Here is a 23,330-nt window from a genome sequence, read left to right as displayed (position 1 = left end):
GTCAGCAAGTAGAGCAGAATCAGGTAAGATAGTTTGCATCTAAAGATTAAAAATAATAAAATGGGGGGAGAGGAACGGGGCAGCCAGAGCAAGCTCAGAGGGAGGAGAGGCGCCTGTCCTGTTCCTCCCCCTTCCCGGTGCTTGTCCTGGCAGTGGCAGCAGCCTCCCTGCTGCCCCATTCCTCCCATCCCCCACTCCCCACTCCCGGTTTTTTTTAAAAAAATATTTATTTATTTGCAGTATGGAGCCCAGAGCTCCCTGTCCGCCCCTTCCAACACCCCCTTCAATTCCCCCCCCCTTAAAAAGGCTCCATAGAGGCGTGAAGCCTGGCTTCAACCTAAAAAAGTCGGGGTAAGTACCCAACTCTCTTAGCACAGAGCTTTGGGGCTTTGCCCCTGGATTGCTTCGGAGTGACGTCTGCATCATGTAGATCACCTGCCACCACTCCAAAGCTACCCCGGGGTAAGGTGCCCATATAGACAAGCCGTAGTTTCTCCTAATACATGGTTCTCCAGGAAAGATTCAGGGATGTGGAATTCCTTTGCCATTTGGACCTACGTGCTTCTCTTGTCCTCTTTCTGAATGTTTGCTTCCCCACTTCCCCACCACCACCAATGTGAAAGGTCAAGGGAAAACCTGTAGAACAGCTCTGGGGGATTTCTTACAAGGCTTTGTTCTATTGAAGTGCTCACAAATTATTTGGAAACCTGAAACTTTTATTGAGAAAGGTTGCTCCAGATCTGGTCTTTTTTGGTCTGATCCTGCAGTGTGCTCAGTTTCTCTTGAGTGATACTACGGATTGACGAGTCTGTCTGTTTCACATTCTTGAATGTTCACATTTTTTTCAAGTGCAGGTTTGTTCCGTCCCATTTCCACAACGGTTTGCAAATGATTATTTCTTTAAATCCACACAAAGGATAATTTCGCAGATTTGTTTGGAAACTACGAATTAGATCAGTTTGTATTAAGATGCAAACCAAACATATTCCACCCCATCCCTAAGTGATAGTAAGCACCCTCATACTTTTCAAAGGGGTATAGTTGTACAGCTGAGTATCCGAGAGCAGGAGGAACTGAGCTTCTGCCGAACCTGCTTTGGCACTTGTAGCATTTCACAAGTGAATCTTGCAGCCTGGCTCCAAGGCATAGCATTGAAAGCCTGTGGAACAGCAACCATGTTGAAGCTAATCAGGTTTTATGGGAGTAGGGTACGGTATACACGACATAAATCAATGGATATATATGTAAATCCTTGGGTTGTTCAACATTTAATTATTGATCATCCAATCAAATCATAGCTTTTCATCAAATGATGAAAATATGTGTGTAAATAAGGCTTAAGAATATTTGTTTTATTTATTTATTGCTTATAAATTGTATGAAATAACCAGAACAATTAAAACGTTTGAATTTAAAAAGTCTCTTATTCCCCCCACCCCCCTATTACTGCATTGGCCATATTCAGAAGTGACAAACTGTAGACTAAAAGGCATTCACGGTGCCATTTCTGAAAATCCCTATCAGGTTCTGTTTTATCTTTAGCCCTAAATGGTTTGGGTCCAAAATACCTAAAGGACCAACTTTCTCATTCTTACAGAGCAGATCCACTTTTTGAGATCTGCAGGGAAGGCTTCACTCTATGTCCTGAAGGTGGTGGAGACACAATTGGTTAGGAGGTGGAGGAGAATCTTTTCTGGGCCCATGCCCACACTGTGGAAATCACTGCCACAGAACAACCATCTGTTCCTCTCCCTCTTGATTCTAATATTTATTTTTCTCCCCTTGTTAAGACATTTCTGTTCTGGAAGGCTTTTGTCCTACTGGCTTGAAGAGTTTTTAGCGGACTGCTCTCCTGTGCAAGATGTTTTTATCTGTGATACATGTCTCTGTTCAATGTTTCAGTTATTTATTGTTAGTTTGATTTTTAGGGGGGTGGAGTTATGTCTTGCAAACCCTACCGTATTGCTATTACAGTAGAGCAGCCTTCTCCCAACCTGGTGGCTTCCAGATGTGCTGGACTACAAGTCTTACAAGAATTGTAGTCCAATGCTGTCTGAGGATTGTGGGAGCTGAAGGACACCAAATTGGGGAAGGCTGCAATAGAGGCTTGGCGTATAAATTACCTTGATAAATAAAACAAATAATACTTCTTCCCAATCTTCTATACTATGGGCACAATCTTGCAGCTGCAAACCACACACACCTCAACAAGCCGATGCATCTTCAATATTCAAAGGTTCAAGTGCTTCCTCTGTGTTCCTCAGCTCTGTAGTTCATTGCAGCAGTTCAGGGAGGCATGAGAAAGATGTATTGTCCGGGGAGACGGTAGCAAAAGAGGCGAAATAGTAATGTTGCCCCCAGCAGTATCCAGCGCTTTCAGATGAATTAGAGACCCTTTCTCGCACACAAACTATTTCATGTAGAAAAATGCCGTAACATAAGAAATAAAAGTCTTGAGATCCTGACTTGGAGGATACTTTTCTGCATATCAGTGCCATGTTCAGATACAGTCTAGAGCCCACCAATCTTTGGCCTCAGCAATACAGCCTCTTTTGCTCTGTGCTAAAATTTTGCCCACGTTGGCATATTAGGCAGACTTGAGAACTTAGTATGTTTTCCTAAACTCAGTCATCTGGGAGTAAGCCCAATGAACAAAATATGGCTTACTTATGAGGATATTTGTAAGCTAACATGAACTATTCGTTAGCATGTGCTTGTTGTGTGTCATGACGCCTTCCAATTTAAAAGGAAAATCTGTCCTTCCACAGCCATTCCCCTTGATCTGGAACAAAATGGGAGCAAGCTGGCACAGACCTGGCCTCGGGCATCTCCAGCCTGGCACACAGGACCACCCTGCTTGTGGCAGACACACTGATTTGCAAAATGTTAATTTCTCCTCATGGTGTACAGCCCAGATGACCCCTTCACCATGAGAAGGGGAAAGCCGCCATAGAGAGGCCAAACAAGAAATCCATGCTTCTTTGAGCAGGGCAGTCATGTGCACTGGCCCTCAATGATTGACTGTTCAAGTACAAATCGAGTTAGCAGAAGGGAATAAAAGTTTATGTGAGGATTGCTCTTCAGGGGCAAGACCTATGCAAATGAACTCAGGGCATGTTTGCAGCCCAGACAAGCTGGTTTAATGGTCATTTCCTCTTTCCAGGGAACCCTGGGAACTGTAAGTCTAGGGTTCTCTAAATGGAAGTGTTCAGCTGCCTCATCTCTCAAGATACTTGCTGGAAGCCACGACAGCTTAACCGATATAACTTTGCCATGTAATTATGTACTCAATTTTTCAGTGAGCCTCCTATGCTGTTACAGCTGTCCAGAACTCATGTAAATTTATGCCAGTTTTTGCCTTTAAAAGTCTCATCGTTTTTCTTTCTCCTCAGGTATCTTCCTTGGATTTGGTCTCCGGTCTTACCACTTCAGTTACCGAGAAGTGAAGTACTTTTCTTTCCCTGGTGAACTCTTAATGAGAATGTTGCAAATGTTGGTTTTGCCTCTCATTGTATCCAGCTTAGTAACAGGTACAAGTGTTTTCTTTCTTTCTTTCGCACGATCTACACTGCTGCTTTATAATGGTATTGAAGTGCACTGACAACTGTTGGGGCCCATGACACATTCTCTATACAGTTTTCAGACTGCTTTCATAGTTTTATATCCTGCTTGGTGCAGATCTAGCCTTTCTTTCTTTCGCTGCTGTTGCTGTTAACATTTTAGATTCATTTTCCTAGTGTGTAAATTTATAAGTGAAAAAAAGACACATCCCTTACAAGCAAGTGCATAAAAGAATCCAGATATATGTTGTTTTGACATCATAATCCATGGTAGGGATTATTAAGAATTGGACCAAGAATGAAACCCCTTCATAAATTTAGGGCAGGGCAATGGCGACAGAGTCCTCCCACTCAAGGAAGGCAGATTCTAGATCCAACCCAGAAGGTCACAGGTTTAGGCCCTGACGTCTCACGTTAAAAGGATCAGCAAGAAGCATTCTCAGTTGATTGGAATAATATTATGAAGGACTGTAAAGTGGAAGTATGTGTAATATCTGACATGAGATTGGAAAGGATAAATAATAAAGGGAATATCTATATATTCCTTTAAAATGGATCAAGAAGCAGGTGCAAAGAGCTCTGTTTTCCTGCAGTCTTGGAGTCTGCCTGTCAGAGCAACAGTAGTCGGTTATATGGATAATTAGTCTGAACTGATGTAAGCTTTCTTAAAGCTCAATTCTATACATGTTTAGATGGAAAAAGGTCTACAACACCCAGCATAGCCCAGTCAGCCTACAACTGCCAGCGTTCCCCATCCAGGCTGGCTAGGGAATGCTGGGAGCTGTAGGCCTTTTTTCTGTTTTTCCCCCTGCACCCTTATCTGTTATTATCCTAATACTTTTACGGAGCAATCATATGCACCCCAGACAGCATCTGGGGGGACATGGATTGTTTGGTTTATGGGATCCAAGTGGGAAACAGGCTTCGACCTGGGAGCCCAGAAACCGGGCTCCCTACCCATTCCCCTCCTCCTAGTAGCCGGCACAGTTCTCTCCATGCTGGCTATGTCACCAGGCTCAGAAACGGAGAGTGGAGATGGGAAAAGGGGTGTTCCTGGGAGCAGGAAGGGAAGGGGACTGGGTCATTGGCTGTATGAGGAATCTTATGGGTGCTCCAGCCCCATTCCCTCCCCGTCCCCTATGGGTGCCCCAGCCCTATTCCCGATGGGCAAAATTGCACCTGTTCCTCTGCATAAGATACTTATAAGCCTTCAATTTCAGAGGTTTATGAGTAGCCAGAGCAGATCATATAGGATTGTGCCCTTAGAAATTAGCAGAGGGCTGCAGCAGTTCCCTTAAGAGAAACAATTAAGGCTGCCTAGCTTAGGGGGGGAAAAGTGATTAAGAGGGAACAAAATAAGGTTTGGTTTTGTTTTTAAAAAAGGTGCATGGTGTGGAGAAAATGGATAGAGTGATGGGTAGAGTTTGGAGAAAATGGATAGAGTTTTTCTCCCATTATTCTGGGACTAAAAGAGTAGAATCATCCATTGAAATAGATTGGTACGAGATTCAGGATGGAATAAATATTCTGACCATAACTAGGGATGTATGAGGATTTTGGTTTTGCTTGCAACACATGCAAGCATGAGCACGTGTCCGCTAAAAATATCCATAAGTTGTTGGACACGTGCTCGTGCTTGTCTCATTCCCAATTCTCAGTTCAATTTGCGCAAATTTTCTAATTTGTGCAAATTTCCTCTGTAGACTATATCAGCCTCGCTTTAGCCTATGGAGAAAAGTTGCACAATTTAGGAGGTTTGCACAGATTTGGGGAAACGTGCACAAATGTTTCGATGGGTGCTCAAGTTGCGCACGTTTTCTGTTTTGCACAGAGCAAGCAGCGATCGCATGAGACAGGGCACGTGATGAGCAGGAAGGCAGTGTTCAGAGAATCCTAGTGATCTCGAACATCAGTCATTCACCCACCCCTAGTAACTGATGTAGAGAATAAGCTGTCATGATTGGCGATGCGTGATGGGTTATTTAGCCAAAGATGAGATCTGAGGTGTATTTCTATTTAGATTGTCGTAATTATTTATAAAAGTGCAGCTCTCATATAAATTAGCTTACATACATTTTATGCAAATCAGCATCCTCTTTTTTGCCAATGCATTTCCTCTTTTGTGGGGTGATGCATAAGGGGCAATGTTTGATGGAATTTGGCTCTGGGTGCAAGTCATTTGTGGGAGCAACAACAGGAGAAGGCTCTTCCTTTCATGTCCGGCTTGTGGGCTTCTTGGCTGGCCACTCTGGGAAACAGGCCATTGGTCCTTTGGGAGCATGTCTACACCTAAGGGTGTAGAAGGAGGGCGGATCGTGGATTTACCTGCTTCTGCAATCATCCGCAGCTTCTAGATGGCTGCGCAACATCCCAGAAGGGAAGAGGGATGTCATGATGAAAATACCGCACCCCCACCCCTGAAGGGCATGGAGCCTCACCCCACAGCTCCATGCCCATTTCCAGTGCCACACTTACTCGTGAGGAGGCGGGATCGTGCGCCACACCGCCCACAGTCCTCGGGATGGTCTCGGGACTGCAAGGAAAATTCAACCAGTTATCCCATGAAAATGGAGGGTTTGTCCCTGGTTGCCCCTGGGATCCCCTGTGTGTCATTTGGATGCACAGGGACCACCTAGGAACGACCCCTGGAAAAATGGCTAGTGTAGACATGCCCTAGGTCTGATCCAGCAGGGCTCTTCTTACATTCTTAGCTTGATTGTTGCCATGTCACTTATGGCAACAAAAAGGAGCTACAAATAGTAGCCCTTCTCAGAAGATCTGGATGCATGTACACAAAATGTGCACAGGGGGGTGGGATCATGCCTGCTGTCTCCAGTGCCAGCCTCCTAGCAGTTGTTGTTCGATTGTAAGGCCTACACATGCAGAAGTTGCACATGCCATTTGGGATGCTGCAGCAGAAAGATCCTGTGCACATGCAATTTATACATGTAGCCAACTCTGTTCACAGAGGAACAACAAACACCTCGAAAGAAAGAAGGAGTTAATCCTTTTCTCTATGCTCTTTTCCCAAACTAAATCCCAAAATCCTAGATGGGGAAAAATAGAACCCTCTAACATGAATTGATATGCAATTATATTCAGGAGTGTTATCATAATGCTGAACAAATGATGATCATTTGTTAAAAAAAAAAAAAAGGAGGCTATAGGAAGGCCTGATAGAGGTGTACTAAATGATGCATGGTGTAGAGAATATGGATAGGGAGACATTTTTCTCCCTTACTCATAATACTAGAACCCAAAGGAGTCATCCCATGAAGATGATTAGTATTTATTTATTTATTTATTTATTTATTACATTTTTATACCGCCCAATAGCCGAAGCTCTCTGGGCGGTTCACAAAAATAGTAGGAGATTCAGGAAGTATTTCTTCACCCAATGCATAGTTAAACTATGGAATTTGTAGTGATGGCCACCAAAGAAGAGGACAAAAGTGGACATGTATTTGCATAAAGGATGGCCACCAATTTGGATGGTTTGAAAAGGTGGTTAGACAAATTCCTGGAGGAGAAGACAATCAATGGCTACTAGTCTTACCACAAGATGTAATGATGGCAACAAGCAGGGCACGGATGCAACCCTCCTACCCATGTTCCCCAGCAATTGGTGTATATGGGCTTACTGCCTCTGATACTGAAGGTAGCACATAGCCATCAAGACTAATAGCCATGGATAGCCTTCTCCGCCAGGAATTTATCCAAGCCTCTTTTAAAGCCATCCAAACTCGTGGCCATCCTCTAGGCAAATACATGTCCACTTTTGTCCTCTTTGGTGATGCATCAGTGGCCACTCTAATTGAAATATATTTCCATATGAGAGTGCAAAGCCGCTTCCTCTGCACAAAAGCCCTTGATTCTCAGGATTCAGTCATGTCTAGTAACTTTGTCAGGGAGGAAATCTTTTTCAGAGCTGAAGTAGCCTTAGGTTATACCAGTTAACCTCAATTATTTTCCTTACCTGCTTGATTTCATATCTATAGTTTTGATACATGTTTTCAACTTGGCATTGTGTATATGGCTGCCCACCGGAGAACATTTTAGCCACATCTAGCACTTCCCACCCCCTCTGAAATAACAAAAGCCAAGAGATCAGAATTTTACACACCCTTCCTAAAAATTCCAAAGAAAGGTTTGCTGCATAGGTAGTGTTTGGAGCATTCTGCCTTGCAATGAATAAATACACAATGGCTTAAAATATGCATAGAATTGCCTCATCTCTGTGTAATAATAATAATAATAATAATAATAATAATAATAATAATAATAAAAAATTCATTTCTTACCTGCCTCTCCATTTTGATCGAGGCGAGGAACAACAGTAAATATAAAATACATAAAACTGAATTAAAATATAATATACATAGTTAGAACATCCTAAAAACATCTAAACGTCTGCTAAATCCATCATCATCATCATCATCATCATCATCATCATTTTAAAAAATAACCTTTCCTTTCCCCTCCAATAACCTTCAATGTTTTCTTGGCAGTGATGGCCTCCTACATTCCTTCCCAACGCTTCCAACTGTTCACCCTATCCTTCTTTGTAACTGAAATGTATATAAATGTTAACTTTGTTAGACATCACTGTGAGTCGAAGCCTTTTGGGATGAGGGGGTGAGAAGGAGTCAGTGGTGTTCACTCTATTCTGGTGACTTTCATGCAGTTCCAAAGGGCCTTGGAGTTCCTCAGTGAGAAGAGCTCACCAAGGGACATATTTCCCAATAAGACAACTTACTGGGGTAGGATTCAGATTTGTGGAGTCCCTTGGCGAAGTGTTCTCTGATGGCCCCCCTCCCACATCATTGAGGAGAGGGCCTTATGAAGGTGAGCCTGGCTGGGCTTAGGTGGCATCCTAAAAACATTCTAAAAACATCCTAAAATTCCACTGGATAGGCCTGCTGGAAGAGATCAGTCTTGATAGCTTTCTTGAATGCTAATAGACTGTCAAGTTGACGAGTCTCCTCTGGCAGGCCATTCCACAGTCTGGGAGCAGCAGAAGAGAAGGTCCTCTGGGTAATACCCGTCAGCCTAACTTTGACTGACTGTAGCAGATTCTTCCCAGAGGACCTGAGTGTGCAGGGCAGATTGTATGGGAGAAGGCAATCCCGCAGGTAGCATGGACCCAAACCATGTAGGGCTTTAAAGGTGATAACCAACACTTTCTACTTCACCCAGAAACAGCCAGTGAAGAGATTTTAAAACTGGTGTAATGTGGTCCCCCCCCCCAGGTGTACCGGTGACCAGCCTGGCTGCCATCTTTTGAACTAGTTGAAGTTTCCGGACTAGGCACAAATGTAGCCCTATGTAGAGCACATTGCAGAAGTCAAGCCTCAAAGTTACCAGTTATTATTATCTAGGGTGACCATATGAAAAGGAGTACAGGGCTCCTGTATCTTTAACAGTTGTATTGAAAAGGAAATTTCAGCAGGTGTCATTTGTATATATGGGGAACCTGGTGAAATTTCCTCTGCATCACACCAGTTAAAGCTGCAGGTGCCATGCCCTCTTTTAAATCTGGTCACTCTAGTATAGCTCCTCCACTTTAACTGTTGTGATGAAGAGAGAATTTCACAGGTTCTCCATATATACAAATGATACCTGCTGAAATTCCCTTTTCTATGCAACTATTGAAGATACAGGAGCCCGGTCCTCCTTTTCATATGGTCACCCTATATTATCATTATTATTATTTCGGCTAACATTTTTTCTTAGCTCACAGAAGAGACAAAGAGCCTAGCCAGATATGAGTTTATAGCCAAACCAGATACATTTGCTGGTTTAGCTCTAAAGTGGGGTTGGGCTCCACTTTTATCACTGAATGAAACATTCTGGGAAGGGGTATCAATCCTGCCTCCTCTCTGTCTTACCCTCCCATGGTCTACTGCTTTCATTCCTCCCCGTCCTCAGCCTAGCTCCAATACTGGATGTGAGCCAGCCTGCAGTGGGGGTGGGGAAATCTTCAAGCAGTAAAACACGGGGAAGGTGAATTTATAAAACTCAACCTGTTTCACCCTTAGCCAGATTTGAAACTGGAGAGTTGTTTCCTTCAGATAGGCAGAATGGGACCAAAGATCCAGTGCCCTGCAGTAGTCACAGCCACCAAGTGATATTAATGAAGAATTATTTATTTGATTGATTCATACCCTGCCTTTCTACCAAGAAAATCAGCATTCCAGGCAGCTTACAGTCATGAATATTTATTTATTTATTTATTTATTTAATTACATTTATATACCGCCCCACAGCCGAAGCTCTCTGGGCGGTTTACAACATTTAAAAATAGTAAACATTAAAAGTATACAATTTAAAAAACAACAACACACACACACACATAAAAAACAGTATAAAAACAACAGTATCCATTTAAAAACAACAATTGTGGGGTCCATTAAAAACAAACTTAACGTTGTTAAATGCTGTTAAAATGCTGTTAAAAATGCCTGGGAGAAGAGAAAAGTCTTGATTAAAACTTAATCATTAGAACTTGATTAAAACAAATGCATTAAAACGATTAAAAACACAGGAGAATAAAAGCAGCAGCAAACCCCGTGGACCTACTTACACACCAAGGCCTGCTTGAATGAAAAGTTCTTGGGCTGCCAACCTAGGCTCCCTCAGCAAGGAGGTCCACAGCCTGGGATTGTCTACTATTAATTCACAAAGCCTAGAGAGCAGCAAGGATAGGGGTGCATTGTTCATAGCCAAACTGAAACAAAGGGCTTCTTTAGATTTAAGGAAATTTGCGTTTGCTTACCAGCACTTTGCTTCCTGCTTTTCTTCCATAATTGTAATGAGATGAATTACACAGGAGGAGAGGGGCGAAAACTTCCCTGCTCATATATTTGAATGGGACAGCACCCTCTAGTGGGTGTTTTGTAGCACAACTCTGGTGGCACACGGCAGGAAATCCCAAGATATTTCAGAAGAATAACTTTTTTAAAAAATGGAATTAACTGGGGGAAGGAACAGGAAACGTGCAGGAGGCTCACGACGACATCAAAATGACCCACAAACTTCTGTGAGTGGTCCATCACAAGTGTGCTATAAATCACCCAAGTTCTTAGGTATACAAATAGATGGACAATGGAAAACATTCAGCAATGATGTTTCAAAATTTCCTTTCCTTGAGGCTTTTGAAACACAGCTGGATATAAGCTAGCTTATTTAGATCTGTTTAAGTGTGCCTCAGTGCAGGATGTTAGATATAATTGATTCAGGATCATTTATTATTCCACTCAGATATTATTGTTATACCAATCTATGGTGTGACCACACTTGTGTAGAGATTTGGGCACAGCATCTCAAAAAAGTTATTGTAGGATTACGAAAAATGCAGAAAACGGCAACCAAAATGATCAAGGGGTTGGAGTTACTCATCTATGAGGTAAGATTACAACATGTAGAGGTTTTTTTTTTAGCTTAGAAAGAAGATTGAGTAAAGGAGACATGGTAGAAGTGTATAAAATAATGCATGGTGTGGAGAAAGTGGATAGGGAGAAAAGCATATAAAAGGAAGTATTTCTTCACAGAGCGCAGAATTAAACTATGGCATTAAATTAACATAACCTTTAATAATGGCTACCAACTTGGATGACTTTAATTAGACAAATTAAACTTGATTGGACAAATTCATAGACAAGGCTTTCAGTGAACACTAGTCATGATGTTTACCTTCAGTATCAGAGGCAATATTTAATATAAACAAAACTCAGTTTTAAAAAATGCTACAGGGAAAAGCAACACTTTCACAAGGGATGCTTCAGGAGAAGACTTTTTTTGTGCAATTACATTCATGGCATTTTATTCGGATCCAGACAATTATTATTATTATTATTATTTATTTATATAGCACCATCAATGTACATGGTGCTGTACAGATAACACAGTAAATAGCAAGACCCTGCCGCATAGGCTTACGATCAATTGCATCTTCCATTTGTAACCTTCCCATGTTTTCGCACTGTTTCTTCCACCCCCTAATATAATGCATTTGTGTGTGTACTTTTCCCAAATATACTCACTTTTGTGCACATTTTTTAAATTGCAACCCAGACTAAAAAATTCTAAAAAGTGTGAATTTTAGTGCTTAGGTTCAGGAGGTACAAATGAAGTAAGTCTGTATTTGAAAAAATCTGACCGAATGAATTTCTCTTCCATCCCTACTCATAACTTTTTCTGATCTTCTTTCTCTGTCTGTTGCAATCTTCTACGTCTTCTTCACGCAATCTCCCAAGCCTTTGTCCCAGGCAGTGAAGATTTGTCCAGTCATGGTAACAACTACAGCAGACCAATTCACAGTAAAGGGACAGCAAACTCAGAACAATATATATGTGCTGAAGTATTTTATTTGGCGGTGGGAAATGATGGTTGATGTTGCTATGGCTTACTTGTAAAACACCTTACAAATACATCCAATAATATACATTTTAAAGGGAGGGAAATGTGCCCATGACCATTCTTGGTAGACAGGAGAAAGCATATGGGTGCTAAGTACTGTAATCCCTAGCAAGTTACCACATATCCTATACATCTTCTTGCCCAGTGGGTGTTCCAAAGAGTTGTTTTGCTGCCTCTTGTCAAATTCTGAGAGTTTCACAATCATAGAATCATAGAAATTTAGTGGTGGAGGGTACTTTGAAGGTCAGCTAGTCCAACTCCCTGCTCAGTGCAGGAATCTCACAACTACAGGATTCAGGAAAGACGGCTTCCCAGCCTCTGCAGAATTTCCTCCGGCCAAGAAGAGGTCACCACTTTTTTCGGCTCTCTGTTCCACTGTTTAGCAGCTCTTGCCATTGGGAAGTTTCTCCTAATATTTAACTGAAGTCTGCTTCCTTGCAATTCCTACTCCTTTGGGTTTAAGGCAATTGTACCCCTAGGACTTTCAGCATTGCTTTGTTCTTAGCCCATTTCATGCTCCAGGTATGCCATCCTTAAGCCCTTTTACCCTTGCGTGATAGTTGATGCGCACCATCATGGCAATAGCTGAATTTCCTGGAATATCCCTCTCAGGAACTTAATGAGATTATTTCTGAACTTGCTTTGTGGCTATCTGCCCTGGCGCCTGCACTTTTGATGAGGCCATGACATTTGACCCATATTTCCAGAGGTCAGAATGTGATGCCTGATTGTGGGGCTGGAAACCTGGTTATTTTATATGACACTGTGACCCTCTGCCTGCAGCTATAGGACGAGAGCTCCATGGCTAATGTTTCAGGGGGGAAATGCTGTTTTACTGGTTTGCATTCTTTTTCTATCTCCATGCATCCTTGTCATCCAGAGAAAATTTTATTCCCTAGATTTGATACAAATAACAGCATCTGGAATACCTGGTCTAGGATGGTTTCCCAGGAGTCCTGGCATCAGGTGGCCACCATAGTATTTTTGAGGAGCTTTTCTACACAAGGCTGTTCATTAGCTGTTAATCTGTTGTATTTTCCTTTCATCTCATTGCAAAATAGAGATCCAAACACTAGACAAAAATGTTTCCTTTCCTGCTTTGCTGCTATATAACTTCTTGGAGGCATTGCGCTATAGCAGAATAGTGCAAATATGCAAGAGGAAATCACACTTACTTTCACAATTAAATGTCACATTTTAATGCTCTAAAAAAATCTGTACTAAGTGCTGATTAGAAACAGAAGTGAAACTGGGCGATCATGACATTATCTAAAGAACCTGTAAACAACAGGGAGTAGGGAATGACAAGCGCGTAATAAATGTCTTGTGTAGAAAAGACCTAAGATTTTGTAGATTGAGGGGAGGAGGTCAAGTTGCCCTCCAGATGTTTTGGCCTACAACTCCCATCAGCCCTAGCCAGCATAATGGTGAGGGATCATGGGAGTTGTAGGCCAAAGCATTTGGAAGGCTGCAAGTTGCCCACTCCTACTTTAGAGAATTGGGGCAGTGGAAGGTGGCCACCATGTGCCGGGATTCATGTTGTCACTCCTGGAAGGACTGCAAAATAGGCACTAGCAGCCAGGGTGGGGGGAGTGAACAGGGTTGGTGATGAACCAGGATGGGAGGAGTGCAATCTCAGGAAATTCCACCCACTCAGAGCTTCCAAATTTTGAAAGAAATGTTGGAGTTGGAAGTTCTCAATTTGTGTCTTTGCTCATCCTTAAACCTACTGAGTAGCCTTAAAACTGTTTCACCGTCAACCACTCGTTTAAGTATGGGGATAATAATATTAATCTAACTTCCAATGTTGCTTTAAGGAGGAGCCATACATGCCCCTGTATTTGCATCCAGAATGTCCGAGGTTCAATACTCAGCTTCTCCAGGTACAACTGGGAAACCCTGGCCCCAAACCCAGAAGAGCTGCTGCCAGTCAATGTCAACAATACTGGACTAGATGGACTCACGGTCTGACTCAGTATAAGGCAGCTTGCTATGTTGGCATACTGTGTGCCTGGCCTGCACAGCTTGTGCACTCCTGAGCCTAAGACAGTCCACCACCCTTATACTATGGTGTGCCCTCTTTTTAGCAGACCTGCTCTGGCTTTTCCATTTCCAGAGGGTTTATGACTTTGTTTTATTTAAGAAAGGTTATATCCAGCTTTTCCACTGTAAGAACAGTGCTCAGTTCCGGTGGACTGCTATACATGGAGATGGCGTTTCTTTCATCTTGTTTATTTATTTATTTATTTATTTATTAATTACATTTTTATTTGTTGGGTGGTAAGTTGGGAAGGAATGATGTATAGAAAAGCACTTAGGAAGAGCATTATATAAATATGGGGCATAATTATGCAGACTGCTTGTACAAATCCACACATACCCACAGTACTTCTGGCTGGTGAGTTAAATGTGAGAAAGTTGGTAACCCCTGGCCAAGTGAATATAATGATCTTTCAAGCAGAAATAAGTCTCTCTTGTTTTTCGTGCATCGGGAATTTGTGTCCGATATGTTGTTTTTAACTAGGATTTTTTTTCTTCTTCTGCTAAATCACTCTGCATTCTGAGAGATTGGGGCGCTTGTCTGGCTTAAGAAGCTGCTATGATGAACTCACCTCTAATTAAACCAAAGTAATTCACTGTGTTACATCATGCTCATTTTAACGTTAGGAGATCCAACAAAATCATCAACTGTACGTCCTTTTTCAGAAGCAAATGGCCTTTGAGAGTAGCTCCCTGTCGTTTCCGCACACCACCAATTTTTGTGAATGGGCGACTTTAAACTTTTTAGTGAGAAGGGGGGAAATGGCTCTTGTGGAAGAGCATGCTAATTTAAACGCCGTGTCCCTAAAAGGATGGCCTTTTCGGATCTCTACTAAGCAGGTATCAGCTGTGTTTTGTTACTGAACAATTTGGTGCTGCTATTTGCCGCGGCTCCTGCATTTCTGGTTCTTGGCGCTGGGACAGTAAGCCCTTTGTACTCTGGTATTACAATGAGGCAACCCAAGAGAAAGAGCCTTAGTCGGAGGCTGTCAGCTGTTACTAATCACTGTTCTATGGCTTGCTGTGAATCCCTGCTAGTCCCTACCTCCTGCTCTGCTTAGCACACATAAAGAAGATAAATTACTCCCTTAGTTTCCTTTCAAAAAGCATATTGTGTGGCGCATTCCAATACCGTGAGGAAAAGACGGAAAAATGCAAAGAGTTAAATTGGTATCTAAACAGCTCCCACAGCGGGCGCCTGCCCTGGCAGATGTGAGGAACAGGAAATGTACTGCTGGGGCGGGCATCCCAACGTTTCTTGTTACCTTGCACTTGAGAGTTTAAACGAGACGCATTCCAAAGGGCATGTCTGGGGCTTATTCTGAGCCAGGGGATTCCAGCTGTGGAACCTAGGCTCCGTCTTGGAACATGGGAAGTAGTAAGAGAAGACTAGAGCACATCCGACAACATGCCTTCCAGACATCTCTTGAGTAATCACAACCAGTTCACAAAATCTTGACCTGATTGAGGTCAAGAGGTCTTGACTCCAGCAAAGGATTCATGAGCCGTGGCACAAATGAATATATTTCTTCCTCAACTTCACTTTGAGAACTCTCTGCAATGCATAGTGAACGCAGCTAATACCAGATTTGTTGTGTTTTATTTATATTGACAAACAATTGTATAAAACAGGGGTCCCCAGACATTTTGGACATGTGTGTACATTTGAGAATTTGAGAAACAACTTTGGCATCTATGGATCTTTGGGGGGAGTTTATGACACAGATAATTTTTGTACTGGAACACTCTTTAATATTGACTGATGTACATGCTTTTTTAAAATTAATTACCTGCTTCAGGGTAATTAACTAATAGTCAGTGTAAACGGACAGCTAAAAGACTAATATTACAATATCCAAAGGATAATCACTATAATGCTATGGATTGAGGACAACATTCTCAATATTTGAATGGACCACCTTCAAATAGATACTTATTTGGATATTTTGTCTGCTTATGTTGAAACCTATGTATAATTGCTAGAAACTTGTATGCATGTCATACAACTCCAAGTAATAATAATAATAATAATAATAATAATAATAATAAAATTTAATTTATGATTTAAATTAAATCGGACACCATGTTAGGGACCGCTGTCTGATTAATATTCAAAGTCAGATTCACACGGCCTTCCTGGACAAAACTAGATGTTACGTTAAATCTGTGTCTAACTGTTATGTCTTTTTTCATTTTTACTCTAGACTTGTACAGTGTCAGGTGCCCTCTTTTACAGAGAGCAGTCCTCTTCAGGTATTGGGCAGTATAGAAATTTATCATAGAATTATAGAATAGTAGAGTTGGAAGGGGCCTATAAAGCCATCAAGTCCAACCCCTTGCTCAATGCAGGAGTCCACCTTAAAGAATACCTGATATATGGCTGTCCAGCTGCATCTTGAATGCCTCTAGTGTGGGAGAGCCCACAACCTCCCTCGGCAATTGGTTCCATTGTCATACTGCTCTAACAGTGAGGAAGTTTTTCCTGCTGTCCAACCGGAATTGGGCTTCCTGTAACTTGACCCTATTATTCCATGACCTGCACTCTGGGATGATCGAGAAGAGATCTTGGCACATGCGTGTGTGTGTGCGCACACACATACACACACACACAGAGGGGCTGTCAGAGGACTGTCCTCTATTTCTCTGTGTCCACTATTCGAAGGACTACCCTGTTGAATTCCAGTTTAAAGATCTTGAACCATAAGAACTGTTTCCCATCAACAATTAGCACCCGGATGGCAGGTTGAACATGGAGGCACACAGGCTTCTCGGTCATAGTCTTTCCCAGTATGGTGCAATGTACTGTATTTCTATTTAAACTACAACCATTTCTAAATTTGCATCTATGCCTATAAATTAGCATATGTAAACTGTCCTCCTTTTTGGTAATGCATTTCCTCCTTTAAGTTGGAGGGTGAATGTCAGCAGCAGGGAGGCTGGCTGCTCTACTGATGTAGGTTGCCTAATAATAATAATAATAATAATAATAATAATAATAATAATAATAATAATAATAATATATTTCTTACCCACCTCTCCCTCTGGATTGAGGCGGGGTACAACACAAATACAAAACACCATAAAATATACATAATAGATTAAAAACATAAAATAATACATTACTAAATACATTATTAAAAGGCAGTACATTATTGAAAAGCATCTTAAAATTCTACTGGGTAGGCCGGCTGGAAGAGATCAGTCTTTATGGCTTTCTTAAATTCTGGAAGACTGTTAAGTTGATGAATCCCTCCCAGCAGGCCATTCCATAGTCTGGGAGCAGCAAAAGAGAAGGTCCTCTAGGTAACGGTTGTCAGCCTAGTTTTCTGCTGACTGGAGTAAATTCTTCCCAGAGACCTGAGTGTGGGGGGCAGATTGTACGGGAGAAGGCAATCTCGCAGTTAACTTGGACCCAAACTATGTAGGGCTTTAAAGGTAATAACCAACATTTTATACTTTGCCCAGAAACTAATCGGCAGCCAGTGTAGTGATTTTAAAGCTGTTGTAATGTGGTCACCCCTAGATGTACTGGTGACCAATTTGGCTGCCATATTTTGCACTAGTTGAAGTTTCTGGATTAGGCACAAAGGTAGCCCTATGTACAGCACATTGCAGAAGTCAAGCCTCGAAGTTACCAGTGCATGCACTACCATCTTTAGGTTGTCCAAGTCTAGGAAGGGGTGTAGCTGGCGTATCAGCCAAAGCTGATAGTAGGCACTCCTGGCTGTTGCATCTATCTGAGCTGTCATTTGGAGCAATGGATCCAGGAGTACCCCCAAGCTGTGAACACAGTCTTTCAGGGGGAGTGTAACACCATCCAGAACTGGTTGACACACCTCCAAATGCAGGTTGGGGGCTTTGACAGTAAGCACGTCCATTTTGTCTGGATTCAGCTTCAGTTTGTTTTTCCTCAGATCAGCTTAGAACACTGGTCTGCCAGGGGTTTGAACCACATGGGGGACCTACACAAGTAGAGCAGGCTCACCATGGCAAACATTTATCCCCCAACTCAAAGAGGGCAGTGGGGACAGCAACAGAGAGGTCTGAACTAGCACACTCATCCCTGCTCTCTGATTATAATGATGTGGGGGATTCAAACACCTGAATAGGGGTTGTGTCTGTCCTGTTCTGCCCATGAGCAGAAGCCCAAAGGTGGACATTGTCAGATAGAGCTATTAGAGAGTCAGTGTGGTGTAGCAGTTTGAATGTTGGGCTGGGACTCTGGAGACCCAGGTTCTCGTCCCTACGCAGCCATGAAGCTCACTGGGTGATTTTGGGGCCGTCACTGACTCTCAGCCTAACCTAGAGAATATTCAAGTATTCAACACCCAGAGGTGTACCTGAAGGCTCAATTGAATTCCAGACCTTTTTGGAGAAAATTGCTAACTTGGAGTTGTTTGAGGTCCTGTGACACTGGCCTGATCTGCTACCTTCTATTTTATTTTATTTATATTTTTTCATTATTTTATACTTATTTATTTATTACATTTTTATACCGCCCAATAGCTCTCTGGGCGGTTCACAAAAATTAAAACCATGAAGAGCATAATAAAACAACCAACAATCTAAAAACACAAATACAAAATACAATATAAAAAGCAGCCTTCCCCCCTACCCAACCAGCTTAAGGAACCCAAGGCCACCTACATGGTCCTCCTCCTTTGCATTTTATCCTCACAACAAACCTGTGAGGTAGACTAGGCTGAGAGCCAGTGACTGGCCTGGACTCATCCAGGGAGCTTCATGGCTGAGTGTGGACTAGAACCAAGACCTCTTGAGTCCTAGTCCAACACTCTAACCACAACACCACATGGGCTCTAGTTTAGTCTCTTTGCTTTGCTACAATCCTTTCAGCTGCCCCCATTTGCAACTTCTCAGGAAGATTGATGGTCCCAGTTATGGAGACCTTCTTGTGCTTGAGGGGGCAGGGGCAGAGTTGACCAATGGTGCAACAGCAGCTTTCATAGAGGAATGGAAGCTGTGTTGTGGTCATCTTGCGAGCGGAGAATGAAGCCTAGAGATAAAGACACAGACACCAGAGCCTGGGATAAACTAAGGCCTCTTTATTTAAGTAGGGTAATTCACCCCTCCTTGGATCTGAGCGTGAGAGTGTGGGAATCTTAATAGTTCTTGCTCCAGGTGACTAGCCTGCCAATAAGGGCGAGCCAATCCATTGAACACAGGGGTTGGGTAAACCTGGCCCCTTATTCAACCCACACTGTATGGGGGGACCAGCCTGCGTCATCTCCACTAAGTGTTGCACAGCTTCAAGTAGATGAGACAGGAAGGTCCCCAAAGGCACATCATATCCTGACATGAGAGCTGCACAGCCCTCGAGGAGCCAGCCCTGCGGCTCCTCGGGGGCTGTGAGCGTGTTCAGAGGAGGGCAACCAGGATGATCAGGGGTCTGGAAACAAAGCCCTATGAAGAGAAACTGAAACAACTGGGCATGTTTAGCCTGGAGAAGAGAAGATTGAGGGGAGACATGATAGCACTCTTCAAATACTTAAAAGGTTGTCACACAGAGGAGGGCCAGGATCCCGTTAATAACTTGACAGGATCAATAACTTGAGCCCGTTATTCTGTGTCCTGGGGGGAATCCGCACGTCGTTCCGAGATCGCTTCTAAGCGACCCCAGAGCGGCGTGAAAGCGAGCGTGTAACTTGCCTTTTGAAGAGCCGATGAAGAGACGTCCTTCCCGCCGCCGCCGCCCGCAGACCTCCTTGCCGAGCGGCGAGGAGAGCTCGGCTGAAGAAGGCGGGGTTGAGAGTGGAAGAAGCTCTCCACCCCGCCTTCTTCCCCCGAGTGCTCTGTCCCAGCCGGCGAGGAGGGAGTTGGGTGGCGCCGGCGCGAAGGACGTCTCTTCGTCGGCTCTTCAAAAGGCAAGTTACACGCTCGCTTTCACGCCGCTCTGGGCTCGCTTAGAAGCGATCTCAGAACGACGTGCGGATTCCCCCCAGGACACAGAATAACGGGCTCAAGTTACAGGAAGCCAGATTCTGGCTGGACATTAGGAAAAACTTCCTGACTGTTAGAGCAGTACGACAATGGAATCAGTTACCTAGGGAGTTTGTGGGCTGTCCCACACTAGAGGCATTCAAGAGGCAGCTGGACAATCATCTGTCAGGGATGCTTTAGGGTGGATTCCTGCATTGAGCAGGGGGTTGGACTCGATGGCCTTGTAGGCCCCTTCTAACTCTGCTATTCTATGATTCTATATGCCAATCACCCTAAAGATGCCAGAGTGTTCGCCATCCCTATTCTAAACTCTTGAGATTCCAGCACTACCCTGACACCCACCAATTGACTTATTTATCTCCAATGCTAATTAATTTAGGCCAGTATGAAGTAGGCAAAAACCTGTATGCCAAACAAACATGCATCAGGAAAAATTCCTACTCAGCCCTCCCTCCAAAGGGGGTGACTGGCTAATCCCATACTGGTTACTAGGGATGGAGGGTAGGGCCAGCATTGAAAGAGGTCAACTTTTATAGGCTTGGCCCTGCCTTCTCCTGAAGCTACAATGACATTTATCTGGCTCATTCCTGCCCACAACATACAAACCCCCTTCCCTCACAAGCCGTTCTGGCTGGGCAGGAATCGGACTTTCCATCAAAAAGCATTTGATTTGGCATGTCTATTCACAGTTTCCTAATATATATATATATATACAGACTCTAGCTTTACACTTGAGCTTCCGTTTGCTAGGAGTGGCTGCCCTGGACAGTAAAGCCTCAGGGAAGATGGGACTCCGAGCAGTTGTGTACTACATGAGTACCACAATCATTGCTGTCTTGATTGGAATAATCATGGTGGTCATCATCCACCCTGGGAAAGGTTCAAAGGAAAAAATGCATCGAGAAGGCAAGATTGTGCGAGTGACCGCTGCAGATGCCTTTCTGGATTTAATCAGGTAAGGTGGCGTTGTTGATGGTGTCAGAAAAGTTTATTTATTTATTTATTTATTACATTTCTACAATAGCCGGAGCTCTCTGGGCGGTTCACAAAGTTGTTTCACTGGGGGCTTGTGCAGACATGCACACAGGGGTGGATGGGTAGGGGAAATACAGAGAGGAGAGGAGAAACAGAACTACAACAAGCTGGCCCACTACATGATATTGCCACCCTGTAGTTAGATCAATTAGATCACTTTTAACTGTGGATCCTGCCATCCTCCATGCCCCGAATGGGCACCCAACAGCAACTGCATTGTGAAAAATGTAAAAAAAAAATGGCCACCAGCCAAGGCGGCAAAAGCATTGCCAGAAGTGGTGGTTGCTCTTGCCAGAGGACTCTATGGTTGCTATTTCCCCCCCAGTGAAACAGTGAGAAAAACCCACAGAGTTCTCACCAGATGACACGGGAGCCACCATGGAAGCCCGCTAACTGTCCTGCAGAAGGTGGGATTCTGCCCATCATGGGGATGGAAATCTTCCACCACATGGAACACTAACCCACCGTGGATTGCGTTTTTTAGTGGTCTACAGTGGGTTAGCATGTCATCTGAACAAGCCCTAGGTGAAACACTGATATGAGTGACACAGTTTGGCTAAATGAATTATTGTCGTGATGGCACATTCAGAGCCATCAATCCTTTTTTTCTCTGTTCAAGATGGCACCCTCAACTCATTAGTAACATACAAACATAAGACCTGAGGCAGCTTTGTATTTAACTACTCACCAGGTAGCCAGAGGTGATAAAAAAAAATCCATGTACGTGCTGGAATTTGTGTGAGCTGATGGGGGAAGGACAGGCTGCTCCATTTTTCTTCCACCACTTCGGCTTTTGTGCTAGCCACATAGGAAGGAAAGACTTTTCTCTAGTGGAAGGCATTTTTTTGAAAAAAATAAAAAATAGCCTGCTCCAAAGCTAGTTGCCTGCATTTTCATGCAGGCTGTATAGGAGAGAACGTCATTCATTCAAAAATATTTTTAGTCTGCCTTCGAGGGTAGAATCCTATCAAGGTGGTATAAAAGATAAAAGAAACAGTATAACCCAATAAAATTCAATACAAATAGTGATTGTAAATAGAACTGCAACCAAAAAATTAAGGAAAGGCCTGTGAAAACAGGTTGGTCAGGGCCCTGAAGAACCCCCAATGGAAGCTTGGTCTAGAGGATTGGGGCCACTACCAAAAAGCCCCTGTTCCTTATATTCGCCAACCTAATTGCTCTTGGCAGCACGCAGGTGAGAAGGGCCTCTCTTGATAACCTACACATGCTTTCTCGGACATAAATCCCACTGAATTCAATAGGGCTTATTAATACATGTGCACTGGATTGCACCTTGCCTCAAACAGACTTTATCTCTGCTCTATATACCCAAAATATGTACCAACTTTACTGTGGTGTAAAACTAAGTTGATTCCTTCCCTGCTTGATCTTGAAATCATGGTAAAAGATGTGTAATGTGTCTTAAATACTCTTCTTCTTCTTCTTCTTCTTCTTCTTCTTCTTCTTCTTCTTCTTCTTCTTCTTCTTCTTCACAGAAACATGTTTCCCCCCAATCTGGTAGAAGCCTGCTTTAAACAGGTAATAGTGTGTTGTTTTTGTCAAACAAGAGTCGGGTTGATTATGTTTTGTGTTGCACAGAGTTTTTCTGCCTGATGAAGAGCTCTGTGGGATTTAGTAGCTGTTCACTCCTGCATAAGATTGCCATTGTGGAAACAGAAGGACATTATTTCATTTAGGTGGCATAAATGTGTAAGTTTTTTATGGCCATGTTATGTTTTGATTTGGTCAGAATTCATTTACAAAAACTGTGTAGGAGGACCAAAGAGAAGCATGTATTTGAAGGGAGTTTCCACCTCATGTTTTGAAAACTCAGGAGCCAGGGAAAACGGAGAGATAAAGATTGCAAGTCTCCAAATCCTTCCCCATTATTCTCCTACCAAATCCTTTTATGATTATTCATTCTTATAAATGAACTCCATTTAGTACTGATACTACTGCAGGTGATTTCTCTATTGAAAACGTAACCATACATTTCATATCAGCAATGGGCAACCTTCAGGCTCAGAAATGCTCTCAAAAAACGGAACTATCTCCCCGGCCAACTCTGTCAAGGTAAATGGTGGTTACTTTGCTTTGGATGGAGTGGCATTCTCCCTGAAGGACCAGGTTTGAAGTTTTGTGGATGCTACTTGATCCATCTTTGTCATTGGACATATCCTGGCATCTCTAGGGAGGACTAGGAAAGAATTTGGCCTGAAACCCTGAAGAGACACGGCCAGTCAGTGGAGACAGTACTGGGCTAGGTAGCCTCTGTGGCACACATCCCCATTCACCAGCTTTACCTTAGGTGAGCAACAA

At 43.0% G+C, this 23,330-nt stretch overlaps 1 protein-coding gene across 1 annotated transcript in view; it reads left to right on the top strand.

Moving 5' to 3' along the window:
* Positions 1 to 23,330, top strand: part of SLC1A3 (solute carrier family 1 member 3) — a 54,267-nt gene that overhangs the window by 17,808 nt on the left and 13,129 nt on the right. Inside the window, exons 2-4 of the mRNA XM_063128162.1 lie at positions 3,393 to 3,530; positions 20,727 to 20,931; positions 22,508 to 22,550. Of these exons, the coding sequence (XP_062984232.1) occupies positions 3,393 to 3,530; positions 20,727 to 20,931; positions 22,508 to 22,550 (386 nt within the window). The remainder of the gene's footprint in view (positions 1 to 3,392; positions 3,531 to 20,726; positions 20,932 to 22,507; positions 22,551 to 23,330) is intronic.

This window comes from Elgaria multicarinata, chromosome 6 (genome assembly GCF_023053635.1).
Source record: "Elgaria multicarinata webbii isolate HBS135686 ecotype San Diego chromosome 6, rElgMul1.1.pri, whole genome shotgun sequence".
NCBI lineage: Eukaryota > Metazoa > Chordata > Lepidosauria > Squamata > Anguidae > Elgaria > Elgaria multicarinata.
The sequence above is the reverse complement of the archived record's forward strand: the minus strand, read 5'-3'. Positions and strand labels throughout refer to the sequence as shown.